The sequence below is a fragment of the Ranitomeya variabilis genome, chromosome 1 (genome assembly GCF_051348905.1).
Source record: "Ranitomeya variabilis isolate aRanVar5 chromosome 1, aRanVar5.hap1, whole genome shotgun sequence".
Taxonomy (NCBI): Eukaryota; Metazoa; Chordata; class Amphibia; order Anura; family Dendrobatidae; genus Ranitomeya; species Ranitomeya variabilis.
Window position 1 is genome coordinate 1,111,043,351 of NC_135232.1, and position 14,346 is coordinate 1,111,057,696.

The 14,346-nt window shown below is 45.8% G+C and overlaps 1 protein-coding gene across 1 annotated transcript in view; it reads left to right on the plus strand.

The window, feature by feature from the left end:
* The window catches only part of POLN (DNA polymerase nu), a 161,669-nt gene that overhangs the window by 137,251 nt on the left and 10,072 nt on the right, over positions 1-14,346 (plus strand). The window contains 1 exon segment of the mRNA XM_077281185.1: positions 8,261-8,371. Coding sequence (XP_077137300.1) covers positions 8,261-8,371 — 111 coding nt within the window.

Here is a 14,346-nt window from a genome sequence, read left to right on the forward strand (position 1 = left end):
TTTACCCTTGGGAAAATAAAAAAAAATTCGCTAAAAGATCATTTTTGTGACTAAAAAGTTAAATGTTCATTTTTTCCTTCCATGTTGCTTCTGCTGCTGTGAAACACCTGAAGGGTTAATAAACTTCTTGAATGTGGTTTTGAGCATCTTGAGGGGTGCAGTTTTTAGAATGGTGTCACTTTTGGGTATTTTCAGCCATATAGAACCCTCAAACTGACTTCAAATGTGAGGTGGTCCCTAAAAAAAATGGTTTTGTAAATTTTGTTGTAAAAATGAGAAATCACTGGTCAAATTTTAACCCTTATAACTTCCTAGCAAAAAAAAAATGTGTTTCCAAAATTGTGCTGATGTAAAGTAGACATGTGGGAAATGTTATTTATTAACTATTTTGTGTCACATAACTCTCTGGTTTAACAGAATAAAAATTCAAAATGTGAAAATTGCGAAATTTTCAAAATTTTCGCCAAATTTCCGTTTTTTTCACAAATAAACTAAAAAATTATCGACCTAAATTTACCACTAACATGAAGCCCAATATGTCACGAAAAAACAGTCTCAGAATCGCTAGGATCCGTTGAAGCGTTCCTGAGTTATTACCTCATAAAGGGACACTGGTCAGAATTTCAAAAAACGGCAATGTCATTAAGGCCAAAATAGGCTGGGTCATGAAGGGGTTAAGTGATGGAAAAAAAATTTGGACATTTGAAAAACAATGTATTTAATGTTGCTTGTGTCGCCATTTTGCGATATTTGTGAATTTTTTTCATTTTTTGGTTTATGGAGATGTGTGATGGCTTGTTTTTTGTATGTAGGGAGCTGATGTTTTTATTGTTACCATTTTGGGGTAGATACAATGTTTTGATCTATTATTTAATTTCCCAGAGGAGCATTGCACAGCGAATAAGCCTCCTTACCTTGACAAGCCAGCTGGTATGTCACTCTCCATAAGGAGAAACGTTACCCCTTAGACCTTGATCTATTCTTATTTCTTTTCTTTAGTGTTATGGCAACCAAAAAAATGCAATACTGGCCTTTTATTTGTTTTCTATTCACAGCATCTACCAATTGGGTTAATGAATTTTATATTTTGCTATATCAAACTTTTATGTACTCATCGATAGCACATGTTTATTTTTTAATTTTAATTTTTTTTTGTTAATGTGGAAAAAGGGGTGAGATTTAAATTTTTATTTTTTTTCTATTTTTTTTTTAAACATTTTTTTTTAAACTTAGTCTATGGGTCCATGTAAACACATATAGCACACGGATGACATCTGTGTGATGATTGTGTGACACATACCTGAATAGAATGCAGAATAGAAATGATAGATTTTTATGTGATAAATATGTGGAATGATAATAGATATATGCAGTAGCTTGACAGATATAGAGTTGCTTCTCATAAAATTAGAATATCGTCAAAAAGATAATTTATTTCAGTTCTTCAATACAAAAAGTGAAACTCATATTATATAGAGTCATTACAAACAGAGTGATCTATATCAAGTGTTTATTTCTGTTAGGGTATGTGCACACGTCAGGATTTCTTGCAGAAATTTTCCTGACAAAAAAAACGGAAATTTCTGCCAGAAATCCGCATGCGTTTTTTGACGCGTTTTTGATGCGTTTTTTGTGCGTTTTTTCCCAGATGCATAGAATTGCGGGAAAAACGCAGAAAAACCGCAAAATTAATGAACATGCTCATTTTTCTACCGCGATGCGTTTTTTTCGCCGAAAAAAACGCATCCATGTGCACAAAACATGCAGAATGCATTCTAAATGATAGAATGCATAATGCATGCTTTTTTAATGAGTTTTTATAGCGTTTTTAGCTCGAAAAAACGCGAAAAAAACATGAAAAAACCTGAACGTGTGCACATGGCCTTAATGTTGATGATTTGCCTCAGCTCTTTTCGATTGCCCTGATGCGATGGCAATTGGGGTAATGATTTATTGGGTTGATATCAGCTGTGATTTGCCAACTGGCATCAACCCTTGAGTGATTAGCCAACTGGCATCAACCCTTGAGGCTAGTAATGCAAAGGTGTCTATCAGGCACCCCCCCCCCCCCATTACTAGACCAGTAATAAATAGGAAAAACACACACAAAATACTTTATTGAAATAAACACTTCACTACACTTTCCCTCATCACCACTTTATTTAAAAAAAAAAAGAAAAAATCCCACGCAGGTCCAACATAGTCCACCGAATATGAAGTCTATGGAGCCTTGTTCTCCCACTCTATAGACTTTGCCAACAAATGGATGATAAGGGATGGATGGATAAATGAGGGAGAGATGAATGAGGGATAGAGGGATGTATGACCGTATGAGGGATGAATATATGAGGGAGGGACAAATGGATGAGGGATGGATGGGGTGGCTGAATCGATGAATGAGGGAGTGAGGAACGGATGAATGGATGGATGAGGGAGGGATGGATGAATAAATGAGGGATGGATAAGGGAGGGATGGATGCACACAGCACATTATACTTACCTATGTAGAAGCCTTTTCCTTCCTGGTTAATCCAATAAGCTGAGTTATTCCCCTGATGCATTGGACTGTGCGCGCTGCACTGGGAGGCTGGAGCAGGAGTCATGGGGTGGGGTCTGGCAGAGACTGGATGCGTGATGTCTGTGGGAGACTCCACATATGGAGGAAGGTGCTTTGGTCAGATGAGACCAAAATTCTACTTTTTAGCCACAATGGAGCAGGGAGGGAGCTTTGTCTGGCACTAAACCAACACAGCTTTTCACCCCAAGAACACCATACCTACAATGAAACATGGTGGTGGCAGCATCATGCTGTGAGGATGTTTTTCAGCAGCAGGGACAGGGAAAATGGTTCAAGTCTTCCTGAGCAAAACCTGTTTCAGTCTGTCAGTGATTTGAGACTGTCTTTTTGGAAGGTGAATTTCTGTCCCAATGACCCAAAACCTACTGCAAAAGCAACACTCGAGTGGTTTAAGGGAAAACGTGTAAATGTTTTGGAGCGGCCTAGTCAAAGCCCAGACCTTAATCCAACTGAGAATCTGTGGTCAGACTTGAAGATTGCTGTTCACAAGAGGAAACCATCTAACTTGTAGGAGCTGGAGCAGTTTTGCCTTGAGGAATAGGTAAAAATCCCAGTGGAAAGCTCATAGAGACTTATCCAAAGCGACTTGCAGCTGTAATTGCAGCAAAAGGGGCTCTGACTTTAGGGGTGAATAGTTATGCAGACTGATGTCTTAAGTTATTTTGTCCTATTTCTTGTTTGATTCAGAATTAAAAGAAAACCAAATGTTCACAGTTGTAGGCATGTGGAGCGCCCCCACTGCCGCAGGGCCGAGGGGTACCCAGTACCGGGCCACTGAGTCTCTGTTCTGGGGTTCGTCACGGTGGCTAGGCCCGGTCCGTGGCCCTGCCTGTCAGGGAGACGTCCGGTGAAAGAGTGGTGAATGATGGTGTAGTTGTGAAGTGCCGGTCGCAGTAAATGACGAGGACACCAGGTTGCAGTCTCTTTACCTCTTTACTGAAGATCTCTGGGTCCCCAGTCCGGAGTCCGGATAACCAGGCTGCGCAAGTCCGGCCGGTCCAATGGCACCTCCAGAGTTCCCTTTACAGGTGGAAATCTGTGCCTTCCTACTAGCGCTATGTGTTGTGGTCCTTCCCTGCTGTGCTTACGGAAAGTCCCCACAACTGTTGTGTCTGTTTCTGATGTTCCCTCACAACTCGATTAGATGATGTTCTGCTAATCCTCCGTCCCTCCCGGTGTTATGGTTGGGACGCACCCGTATGACGGGTAGGCTCGGAGCTCTTCCGGGACCCTAGAGTCGCCCCTCTCCACAGGTTGCCCCCTATGTCTTCGTAGGTGATTTAGGTGAGACAGCCCGCCTATAACTGACTGTCCTGCCGTTGGTTTGAAGTATTGCTTGGAGCTAGATATATAAATACTTCCTCGGCGTTCCGGCCGCCGGTTGTGCGCCTCAGTAGGATGTTACCTCGGTCTTACAGCACGACTCCTACTGGTATTCTCCTTCTTGCTTTGATCTCGTTTCTCACACAGCACAATATATCTCGCTTCTAATCCTTCCTTGGGCACCGCCGCTATGCTGAGCAGGCACGGTCCCGTGACGTTCTCTCAAGTTGCCAGGCCTCTGTCGGGATCCCACCCCCGACAGGGACCCTACCGAATCTTCCCCCACAACACCCTCTGCCACAAGGTGTTGTCTGGTTCCAACCCAGTCAGCTTTCTCCTCTGACTTCCTGCCTGACCCCCAGTTTTACCAGTATGTGAGGAGTGGCCTAGTGAATAGAACCCTTAGCTCCCCCTGGAGGCCCGACTGTGAAATGTATTGGTGTCTGTGATACCTGGTCAGATGAATTCCTTCAGTGCCATCAGACGTACCATAGCTCCCCATAGTGGCGGAGCCACAGTACTGCAACGACCAGGACTCTGGGGCGCTGCACTCCCCCCCGGTTAAATCCAGTACTCCTGGACTGGGAAGAAAACAACAATACAGGTTAGCAAAAAGACATACAATTTTGGAAATGCAATAACATTAAGCAAGTTTTGAACAAGGCTTCCCTTTATGGGAGGTGAGGACACTTGAACGTTACAAACATAGTTAAACATTATAAATTACAGACTATAAATAACTTCTGTTACCCAACCGGGTATTCTACTTAGTGCAAACTTTTGAATAATAAGTTAACATTGCCTCTAAGGACGTATACTCCCTATCCACTGAAGACTTATAAAACATTATGAAACTGACTCCTTCTTTAAGGGCGTACAGGCTAAACCCACTAAAGAATTATTCTGAGCATTATAATATTAATTAACTCTTTCTCTTTTATTCTCCTTCGTTAAATCTGCAGGACCGCCTGTCCTAACTGCTCCAGGCCTGCTGCCTCTCCTTTCTTTACAGGACCGCCCCTTTCAGCCCGGGCCTACTGCCTTTTCAACTACTATACACAGTATAGAACATAACATTTACTTTCAGTTTGAAATCACTGAGCCATCCCTGTATGGCTCCTAGGAGGACTCGCTGACTAACCCCGTACGGGTTCACCTTCTGTCCTCAGTCTTCTAGCAACATTGTCAACATTTCTTTACAATAAACTAATTTTCTACATATAACTTTTACATGTAAGCATTATCATCACTTTCTCTTGTCAAGGCATTATTGCTATCTATCTGTCTTAAAGCAATACCATTCTTTAAGTGCAACAAGTGAACATCCCCTTTAAGAGGGGACCAAGTCTCTAAGAGGTAGCACATCTTCTCCAGCTACCAGTTCGTACTCAGCAAAGGCTCCGGTGCGGTATCTTCGCAAAGAGTCTCTCTTTAAGTAAAACCAGTAGAAAGCACCTTTAAGAAGGTGCAAACTATTTACAAGAAGTTTGTATCATGCGCTGTTCATGATTTCAGCAGTTCTTAATAACGTAGAAGAAAAATAGAAAATAACCAAAACAATAGGGATCCCGGGTCAACAAAGGGATCCCTTTAAGAGTTAACCCTGGACGGGTTTAGCAGCCAAAATCAGGAACCAAACAGTTAACTATTTACATTTGCAGAGCATTAATATCTTACTCATTACTCAGGAGGCAGCCCCCACCGAGGCTTTACCTGGCAAGTGGCTTTCTGCGGACCGGATAAGCTGGACTCCAAGTTTACTCCCGCGGCCAGGTGTACCCCGTGGGTTCGGGTCTTCTGCACGACCAGGTCGTGCGCTGCGATGAGGGTCTGCGTGGGCCGATGGATGATGCTGGCAGCGGCGGCGGCAGCAGCAGCGGCTTCAGCGGCAAGCTCCTCCCCCTCGGTTCGGGATACCGCCAGAACGGCGGTGCAGCGCTGCATATCCCGGGCCCACCAGCTGCTCTCTTTTAGGTGCCGGCGATATGTGACCACATCCCCTGGCTTCAGGAATGATTTGGCGCCGTCTCCGCACAAGCAGGGTTCCACTTCGTCCCGAGTGATACGGACTCTTAGGGCTGTCCCAATCTCCTGCACAAAGCCTTTTCCTGTCTGGGGCAGGTAAACAATCACAACGCCCCACTTCGGCAGGGAGCCCTCCAGTAGTTCGCCACGCGCCTCCCGCTCCACTTCCTGCTGGAACTCTGCAATCAGGTGGTTCCTATACTCTCCCCAAGGGAAGGGCCCCATGGCTGCCCCCCCCCGGTTCGTTGGGAGCTGACGGCAGGAATGCTGGGACGCTAGTGGTCGCAGCGGTGGGGTCTGGTGCAGAGGTGAGGCGGTCTCCCTGGGGGTCGCGGCGCTCAGTACCCCTACCTGGGGTGACTCCTTCAGCGTCACTCCTTTCCTCTGGAGAAGGCGCACGGGCTGGGGACCGTGCAGGCAAAGGATGCCCCATCGACAGCTCCCACGGACCCCAATCTTCCAGCGGGGGCATATCAGAATAATCCTCTGGTGACGGGGGGCGATGCGGGGCCATCCTTCTCTGCAGGCCTTCTCTAGTCTCCAGTCCCACCTCATCTGAGTCATAGTTTCGTTTCTTCGGTTTCCGCCCAGCAGAGAGAATCAGAAGGCGGGTCTCGACTGCTGACGGACACGTCCTCAGGACACAGAAATATTTAGACTGGGCGGCCATTGTCCTTCGCGCTCTCCAGCTCGTCTACGCCCACTCCACGCCCCTCTGCTTCTCCTGCGCTTCTCCTCAGCGCTGCAATGGCGGCGGTTTTTGGCGGTAATCCTTGTAGTAATGGCAGCACACAGTTCTCTCAATAAAGCACAGTCCAAGCACAATAAATCACAGTTCCAAGGCACACATGACCTGTTTCTTCAGGCTTAAGTAGATCCTGTTCGTGACGCCAAAATGGAGCGCCCCCACTGCCGCAGGGCCGAGGGGTACCCAGTACCGGGCCACTGAGTCTCTGTTCTGGGGTTCGTCACGGTGGCTAGGCCCGGTCCGTGGCCCTGCCTGTCAGGGAGACGTCCGGTGAAAGAGTGGTGAATGATGATGTAGTTGTGAAGTGCCGGTCGCAGTAAATGACGAGGACACCAGGTTGCAGTCTCTTTACCTCTTTACTGAAGATCTCTGGGTCCCCAGTCCGGAGTCCGGATAACCAGGCTGCGCAAGGCCGGCCGGTCCAATGGCACCTCCAGAGTTCCCTTTACAGGTGGAAATCTGTGCCTTCCTACTAGCGCTATGTGTTGTGGTCCTTCCCTGCTGTGCTTACGGAAAGTCCCCACAACTGTTGTGTCTGTTTCTGATGTTCCCTCACAACTCGATTAGATGATGTTCTGCTAATCCTCCGTCCCTCCCGATGTTATGGTTGGGACGCACCCGTATGACGGGTAGGCTCGGAGCTCTTCCGGGACCCTAGAGTCGCCCCTCTCCACAGGTTGCCCCCTATGTCTTCATAGGTGATTTAGGTGAGACAGCCCGCCTATAACTGACTGTCCTGCCGTTGGTTTGAAGTATTGCTTGGAGCTAGATATATAAATACTTCCTCGGCGTTCCGGCCGCCGGTTGTGCGCCTCAGTAGGATGTTGCCTCGGTCTTACAGCACGACTCCTACTGGTATTCTCCTTCTTGCTTTGATCTCGTTTCTCACTCAGCACAATATATCTCGCTTCTAATCCTTCCTTGGGCACCGCCGCTATGCTGAGCAGGCACGGTCCCGTGACGTTCTCTCAAGTTGCCAGGCCTCTGTCGGGATCCCACCCCTGACAGGGACCCTACCGAATCTTCCCCCACAACACCCTCTGCCACAAGGTGTTGTCTGGTTCCAACCCAGTCAGCTTTCTCCTCTGACTTCCTGCCTGACCCCCAGTTTTACCAGTATGTGAGGAGTGGCCTAGTGAATAGAACCCTTAGCTCCCCCTGGAGGCCCGACTGTGATATGTATTGGTGTGCCCGACTGTGATATGTATTGGTGTCTGTGATACCTGGTCAGATGAATTCCTTCAGTGCCATCAGACGTACCATAGCTCCCCATAGTGGCGGAGCCACAGTACTGCAACGACCAGGACTCTGGGGCACTGCACATGTTCTTTACATGAACAGATGCAAATCGTTAAAAAAAAGAAGTGAAATTCAAGGTTGGGAAGTAGCAAAACACAAAAAATGCCAAGGGGGGTTTAATAAGTTTGCAAGTCACCGTAGGAGGTCAGTTAATCTACCTGTTTTTGGAGATTAGAAATTAACATAAAAATACCCACATACATAGCAGCCCTTTTATAAATGTCACTTTTATTAGCTACTCACTTTCATTTTTATGTTTTTGAAAACATTTTATTACTGTTTTGTAGGATTTGTGATTTCACTCATGGGACGCAAAAGGCCTCTCCCTCATATAAATTCAAGAAACTATGGCTTAAGGGCTCAGGCAGAAAGGCAAGCTGTCAATTTTGTAATCCAAGGTAAGAAATGGTAAAAACACGCATGTTCAGGAGGCAGGGATTAAAGAAACTTTAAAGGTAAAGCTAGGGGCTTCAGATTTATGCAACTGAAAAATAAATTTTATACATGTGAATAATATTGTTTATTCAGTAAGCAACAATGTTGCAGAAACATCCACATTCCAATACGCATACAACTCGGCGCATAAGTCAGAGAAAAAAAAATTACCGCATTTCTGAGGTTAAATCTGATATTGGGATCTTACTTGGCTAATGAGTGCATGGAAATCATCAGACTGCACTCGGATGACATCTGAGTGCAGTCAGATTTCCACACACTGACACAATGGAGAAGATGGAGATTTTGTGTTCTCCATTTGCTCCTCACGTTGTGCTCTGATTCTATCATCTGAGAGAATGGGATCACACTATGCTGATCAAACTCTGATCAGAATGTAATTTGCATAATCGGCCCAATTTTCTTAGATGAGAGAATCTATGGGCAACTGACCCTATCCTTAGGTACAGATACTGTTGAATAAAATGGTGGTCATACAGCTGTTGGATCCCTGCTCCACCATACAGTCTGTGCCTCTGAGTCTCAGGGCAGCAGGTACAATCGCATCACTAGATCGCACTTGCTTCTTGTAGCCTCAATCCACACACTGCACAGAGCTTAGCAGCGGATTGAAAAGGGGTGATGTGAGTAGTTTTTATGTTTTTTATCATTCAGTACTAATGGGGGGCTGCAGGTATTTTCCTATTGTGTAGGGGGCTGTGAGTGCAATATGTGAATGGAGGGACTGTAGGGACATCATAATTCTGGAGGGGGCTATGCGAGCATCATACTTTGTGGGAGGAATCAGACTGTGTGTTGCAGCAGTTTGGGCAATTATATCTTATGTGTGGGTTCAGAGGTGTATCTAGGTTTCTAGCACCCGGAGCACAAATAGGGATTTTTGTGTACTCACCGTAAAATCCTTTTCTCCGAGCCAATCATTGGGGGGCTGTTATGGACTGGTGATTTAGGAGCGACATGCGACTAGCTCTGAGCAGGTGGTAACTATACTGACCGCAGTTCCTGATCTTAACACAACACTAGAAGTAGCCGTGGGATGTTCCTGTCACTCCCTAGACACCTCGTCACAGCCTAAGAACTAACTACCCCTAAAGGTAGAAACAGGAAAGCTATCTTGCCTCAGAGAAAATCCCCAAAGGATAGGACAGCCCCCCACAAATAATGACTGTGAGTGGAGAGGGAAATGACATACGTAGAATGAAACAAGATGTAGCAAAGGAGGCCAATTCTAGCTAGACAGATAGTACAGGACAGAACACTGTGCGGTCAGGAATAAAAACTAGAAAAAGTCCACCGCAGAGAATGCAAAAATCTCCACACCTGACTAAAGGTGCGGAGGGCAAAATCTGCTGCCCAGAGCTTCCAGCTTAGCTGAATAGATCCATACTGATAAGCTGGACTAAGAGAAAAACATAGAATGTGCTGAACAATCAAGTCCACAACAAGTGGACTACAAAAGGACAAGCAAGGACTTATCTTTGCTGAACTGGTCAGAGTGTCAGGGAAATCCAAAAGAGCTGTGACTCCAAGCAGGAACAATTGACAACTGGCATTGATTGAGGGATAAGGCCAGACTAAAATAGCCGAGCCAGAAAGACGATCAGTGGAAGCAGCTACTGATGCTAAATCCAAGAAGCAGCCATTCCACTCAAAACCACAGGAGGGAGCCCAAGAGCAGAACTCACAACAGGGGGCACAGGCCGTGGGAGTGTATGCTGCTGCCACTAGGAGGCTGACACTAAGTGATACAAAGAAAGTTAGCTCCTCCCCTGCAGTATACACCCTCCTGCTGCCTCTCAGCTAACCAGTTCGGAGCAAAAGCAGTAGGAGATCAATAACAATATATGAGCTTACAGCATGTCATATTATATATGAGAGTATAGCATATCAGATTATAAAAACAAGCATACGCTAATACCAGGGTGGGAGCTGTGTCCCCCAATCATTGGCTCGGATTTCTCCTTCGCCTCATTGGGGGACACAGACCGTGGGACGTCCCAAAGCAGTCCCTGGGTGGGGACAACATCAGATCAGGCCCTGTGTAACCGCTACTTACAAGTGCGCCACCGCGGCCTGCAGAGTCCGCATGCCCAGTGTTGTGAAATTGGATTTTGGGCTCCCCCGGTGGCCACTGGTGGAATTGAACTGGTGTGCATCATCCCCTCTGTTCACCTGTTTCCATCAGGATGTGGGAGTCGCTATTTAACCTTGCTCCTCTGTCACTTCCATGCCGGTCAACATTGTAATCAGAAGCCTTTCTGTGCATGTTCCTGCTTCTAGACAACTCCCAGCTAAGTTGGACTTTAGTCCTCGTTTGTTTTTGCATTTTGTTCCAGTTCACAGCTGTAGTTTCGTTTCTGTGTCTGGAAAGCTCTTGTGATCTGAAATTGCCACTCTGATGTTATGAGTTAATACTAGAGTCTTAAGTAATTTCAGGATGGTATTTTGATAGGGTTTTCAGCTGACCATGAAAGTGCCCTTTCTGTCTTCCTGCTATCTAGTAAGCGTACCTCAATTTTGCTAAACCTATTTTCATACTACGTTTGTCATTTCATCTAAAATCACCGCCAATATATGTGGGGGCCTCTGTCTGCCTATCGGGGAAATTTCTCTAGAGGTGAGCCAGGACTATATTTTCCTCTGCCAGGATTAGTTAGTCCTCCGGCCGGCGCTGGGCGTCTAGGGATAAAAAAACGTAGGCAACGCTACCCGGCTACTGTTAGTTGTGCGGCAGGTTTAGTTCATGGTCAGTTTAGTTTCCATCCTTCCAAGAGCTAGGACTTATGTTTGCTGGGCTATGTTCTCTTGCCATTGAGAACCATAACAGTTTGACCGGCCCCAAAGGGTTAAATTAATTGACAGAGAAAGGAGAGAAAAGAGAAGTCTGCTGAAGATTTTTTTTTTTTTTTTTTCCTTTCCCTTCAGTTCTGAGTGTGCTTGTAATTGAATCTCTTGCAAGTCTGCCTATATTGCAGCCTTTCTCTCTCTCTCTCTCCTTCTAATCCTGGAATGGCTCTGTGTTCACCTGTTTAAAATGGATATTCAGAGTTTAGCTGCAGGTTTGAATAATCTCACCACGAAAGTTCAAAATTTACAAGATTTTGTTGTTCATGTTCCTATATCTGAACCTAGAATTCCTTTGCCTGAATTTTTCTCGGGGAATAGATCTTGCTTTCAAAATTTTAAAAATAATTGCAAGTTGTTTTTGTCCCTGAAATCTCGCTCTGCTGGAGATCCTGCTCAGCAGGTCAGGATTGTGATTTCCTTGCTCCGGGGCGACCCTCAGGATTGGGCTTTTGCATTGGCTCCAGGGGATCCTGCGTTGCTCAATGTGGATGCGTTTTTTCTGGCCTTGGGGTTGCTTTATGAGGAACCTCAGTTAGAGCTTCAGGCGGAAAAGGCCTTGATGTCCCTATCTCAGGGGCAAGACGAAGCTGAAATATACTGCCAGAAATTCCGTAAATGGGCTGTGCTTACTCAGTGGAATGAGTGCGCCCTGGCGGCGAATTTCAGAGAGGGTCTCTCTGATGCCATTAAGGATGTTATGGTGGGGTTCCCTGTGCCTGCGGGTCTGAATGAGTCCATGACAATGGCTATCCAGATCGATAGGCGTCTGCGGGAGCGCAAACCTGTGCACCATTTGGCGGTGTCTACTGAGAAGACGCCAGAGAATATACAATGTGATAGAATTCTGTCCAGAAGTGAACGGCAGAATTTAAGACGAAAAAATGGGTTGTGCTTCTATTGCGGTGATTCAACTCATGTTATATCAGCATGCTCTAAGCGCACTAAGAAGCTTGATAAGTCTGTTTCAATTGGCACTTTACAGTCTAAGTTTATTCTATCTGTGACCCTGATTTGTTCTTTATCATCTATTACCGCGGATGCCTATGTCGACTCTGGCGCCGCTTTGAGTCTTATGGATTGGTCCTTTGCCAAACGCTGTGGGTATGATTTGGAGCCTCTTGAAACTCCTATACCCCTGAAGGGGATTGACTCCACCCCATTGGCTAGTAATAAACCACAATACTGGACACAAGTAACTATGCGGATTAATCCGGATCATCAGGAGATTATTCGCTTTCTTGTGCTGTATAACCTACATGATGTGTTGGTGCTTGGATTGCCATGGCTGCAATCTCATAACCCAGTCCTTGACTGGAAAGCTATGTCTGTGTTAAGCTGGGGATGTAAGGGGACGCATGGGGACGTACCTGTGGTTTCCATTTCATCATCTATTCCCTCTGAGATTCCTGAATTCTTGACTGAATTTCGTGACGTTTTTGAAGAACCTAAGCTTGGTTCATTACCTCCGCACCGGGAGTGCGATTGTGCCATAGATTTGATTCCGGGTAGTAAATACCCTAAGGGTCGTTTATTTAATCTGTCTGTGCCTGAACATGCTGCTATGCGAGAATATATAAAGGAGTCCTTGGAAAAGGGACATATTCGTCCTTCGTCATCTCCCTTAGGAGCCGTTTTTTTCTTTGTGGCTAAGAAAGATGGCTCTTTGAGACCGTGTATTGATTATCGGCTTTTGAATAAAATCACGGTTAAATATCAATATCCGTTGCCACTGCTGACTGATTTGTTTGCTCGCATAAAGGGGGCCAAGTGGTTCTCTAAGATAGATCTCCGTGGGGCGTATAATTTGGTGCGAATTAAGCAGGGGGATGAGTGGAAGACCGCATTTAATACGCCCGAGGGCCACTTTGAGTATTTGGTGATGCCTTTTGGTCTTTCAAATGCCCCTTCAGTCTTTCAGTCCTTTATGCATGACATTTTCCGTGATTATTTGGATAAATTTATGATTGTGTATCTGGATGATATTTTGATTTTTTCGGATGACTGGGACTCTCATGTCCAGCAGGTCAGGAGGGTTTTTCAGGTTTTGCGGTCTAATTCCTTGTGTGTGAAGGGTTCTAAGTGCGTTTTTGGGGTTCAAAAGATTTCCTTTTTGGGATATATTTTTTCCCCCTCTTCCATCGAGATGGATCCTGTCAAGGTTCAGGCTATTTGTGATTGGACGCAACCCTCTTCTCTTAAGAGTCTTCAGAAATTTTTGGGCTTTGCTAACTTTTATCGTCGATTTATTGCTGGTTTTTCTGATGTTGTTAAGCCATTGACTGATTTGACTAAGAAGGGTGCTGATGTTGCTGATTGGTCCCCTGCTGCTGTGGAGGCCTTTCAGGAGCTTAAGCGCCGCTTTTCTTCCGCCCCTGTGTTGCGTCAGCCTGATGTTGCTCTTCCTTTTCAGGTTGAGGTCGACGCTTCTGAAATCGGAGCTGGGGCAGTTTTGTCGCAGAGAAGTTCCGATTGTTCCGTGATGAGACCTTGTGCCTTTTTCTCGCGTAAATTTTCGCCCGCCGAGCGGAATTATGATGTTGGGAATCGGGAGCTTTTGGCCATGAAGTGGGCTTTTGAGGAGTGGCGTCATTGGCTTGAGGGGGCTAGACATCAGGTGGTGGTATTGACTGACCACAAAAATCTAATTTATCTTGAGTCCGCCAGACGCCTGAATCCTAGACAGGCGCGCTGGTCATTGTTTTTCTCTCGGTTTAATTTTGTGGTGTCCTACCTGCCGGGTTCTAAGAATGTTAAGGCGGATGCCCTTTCTAGGAGTTTTGAGCCTGACTCCCCTGGTAATTCTGAACCTACAGGTATCCTTAAGGATGGAGTGATATTGTCTGCCGTTTCTCCAGACCTGCGGCGGGCCTTGCAGGAGTTTCAGGCAGATAGACCTGATCGTTGCCCACCTGGTAGACTGTTTGTTCCTGATGATTGGACCAGTAAAGTCATTTCTGAGGTTCATTCTTCTGCGTTGACAGGTCATCCTGGAATCTTTGGTACCAGGGATTTGGTGGCAAGGTCCTTCTGGTGGCCTTCCCTGTCTCGAGATGTGCGAGGCTTTGTGCAG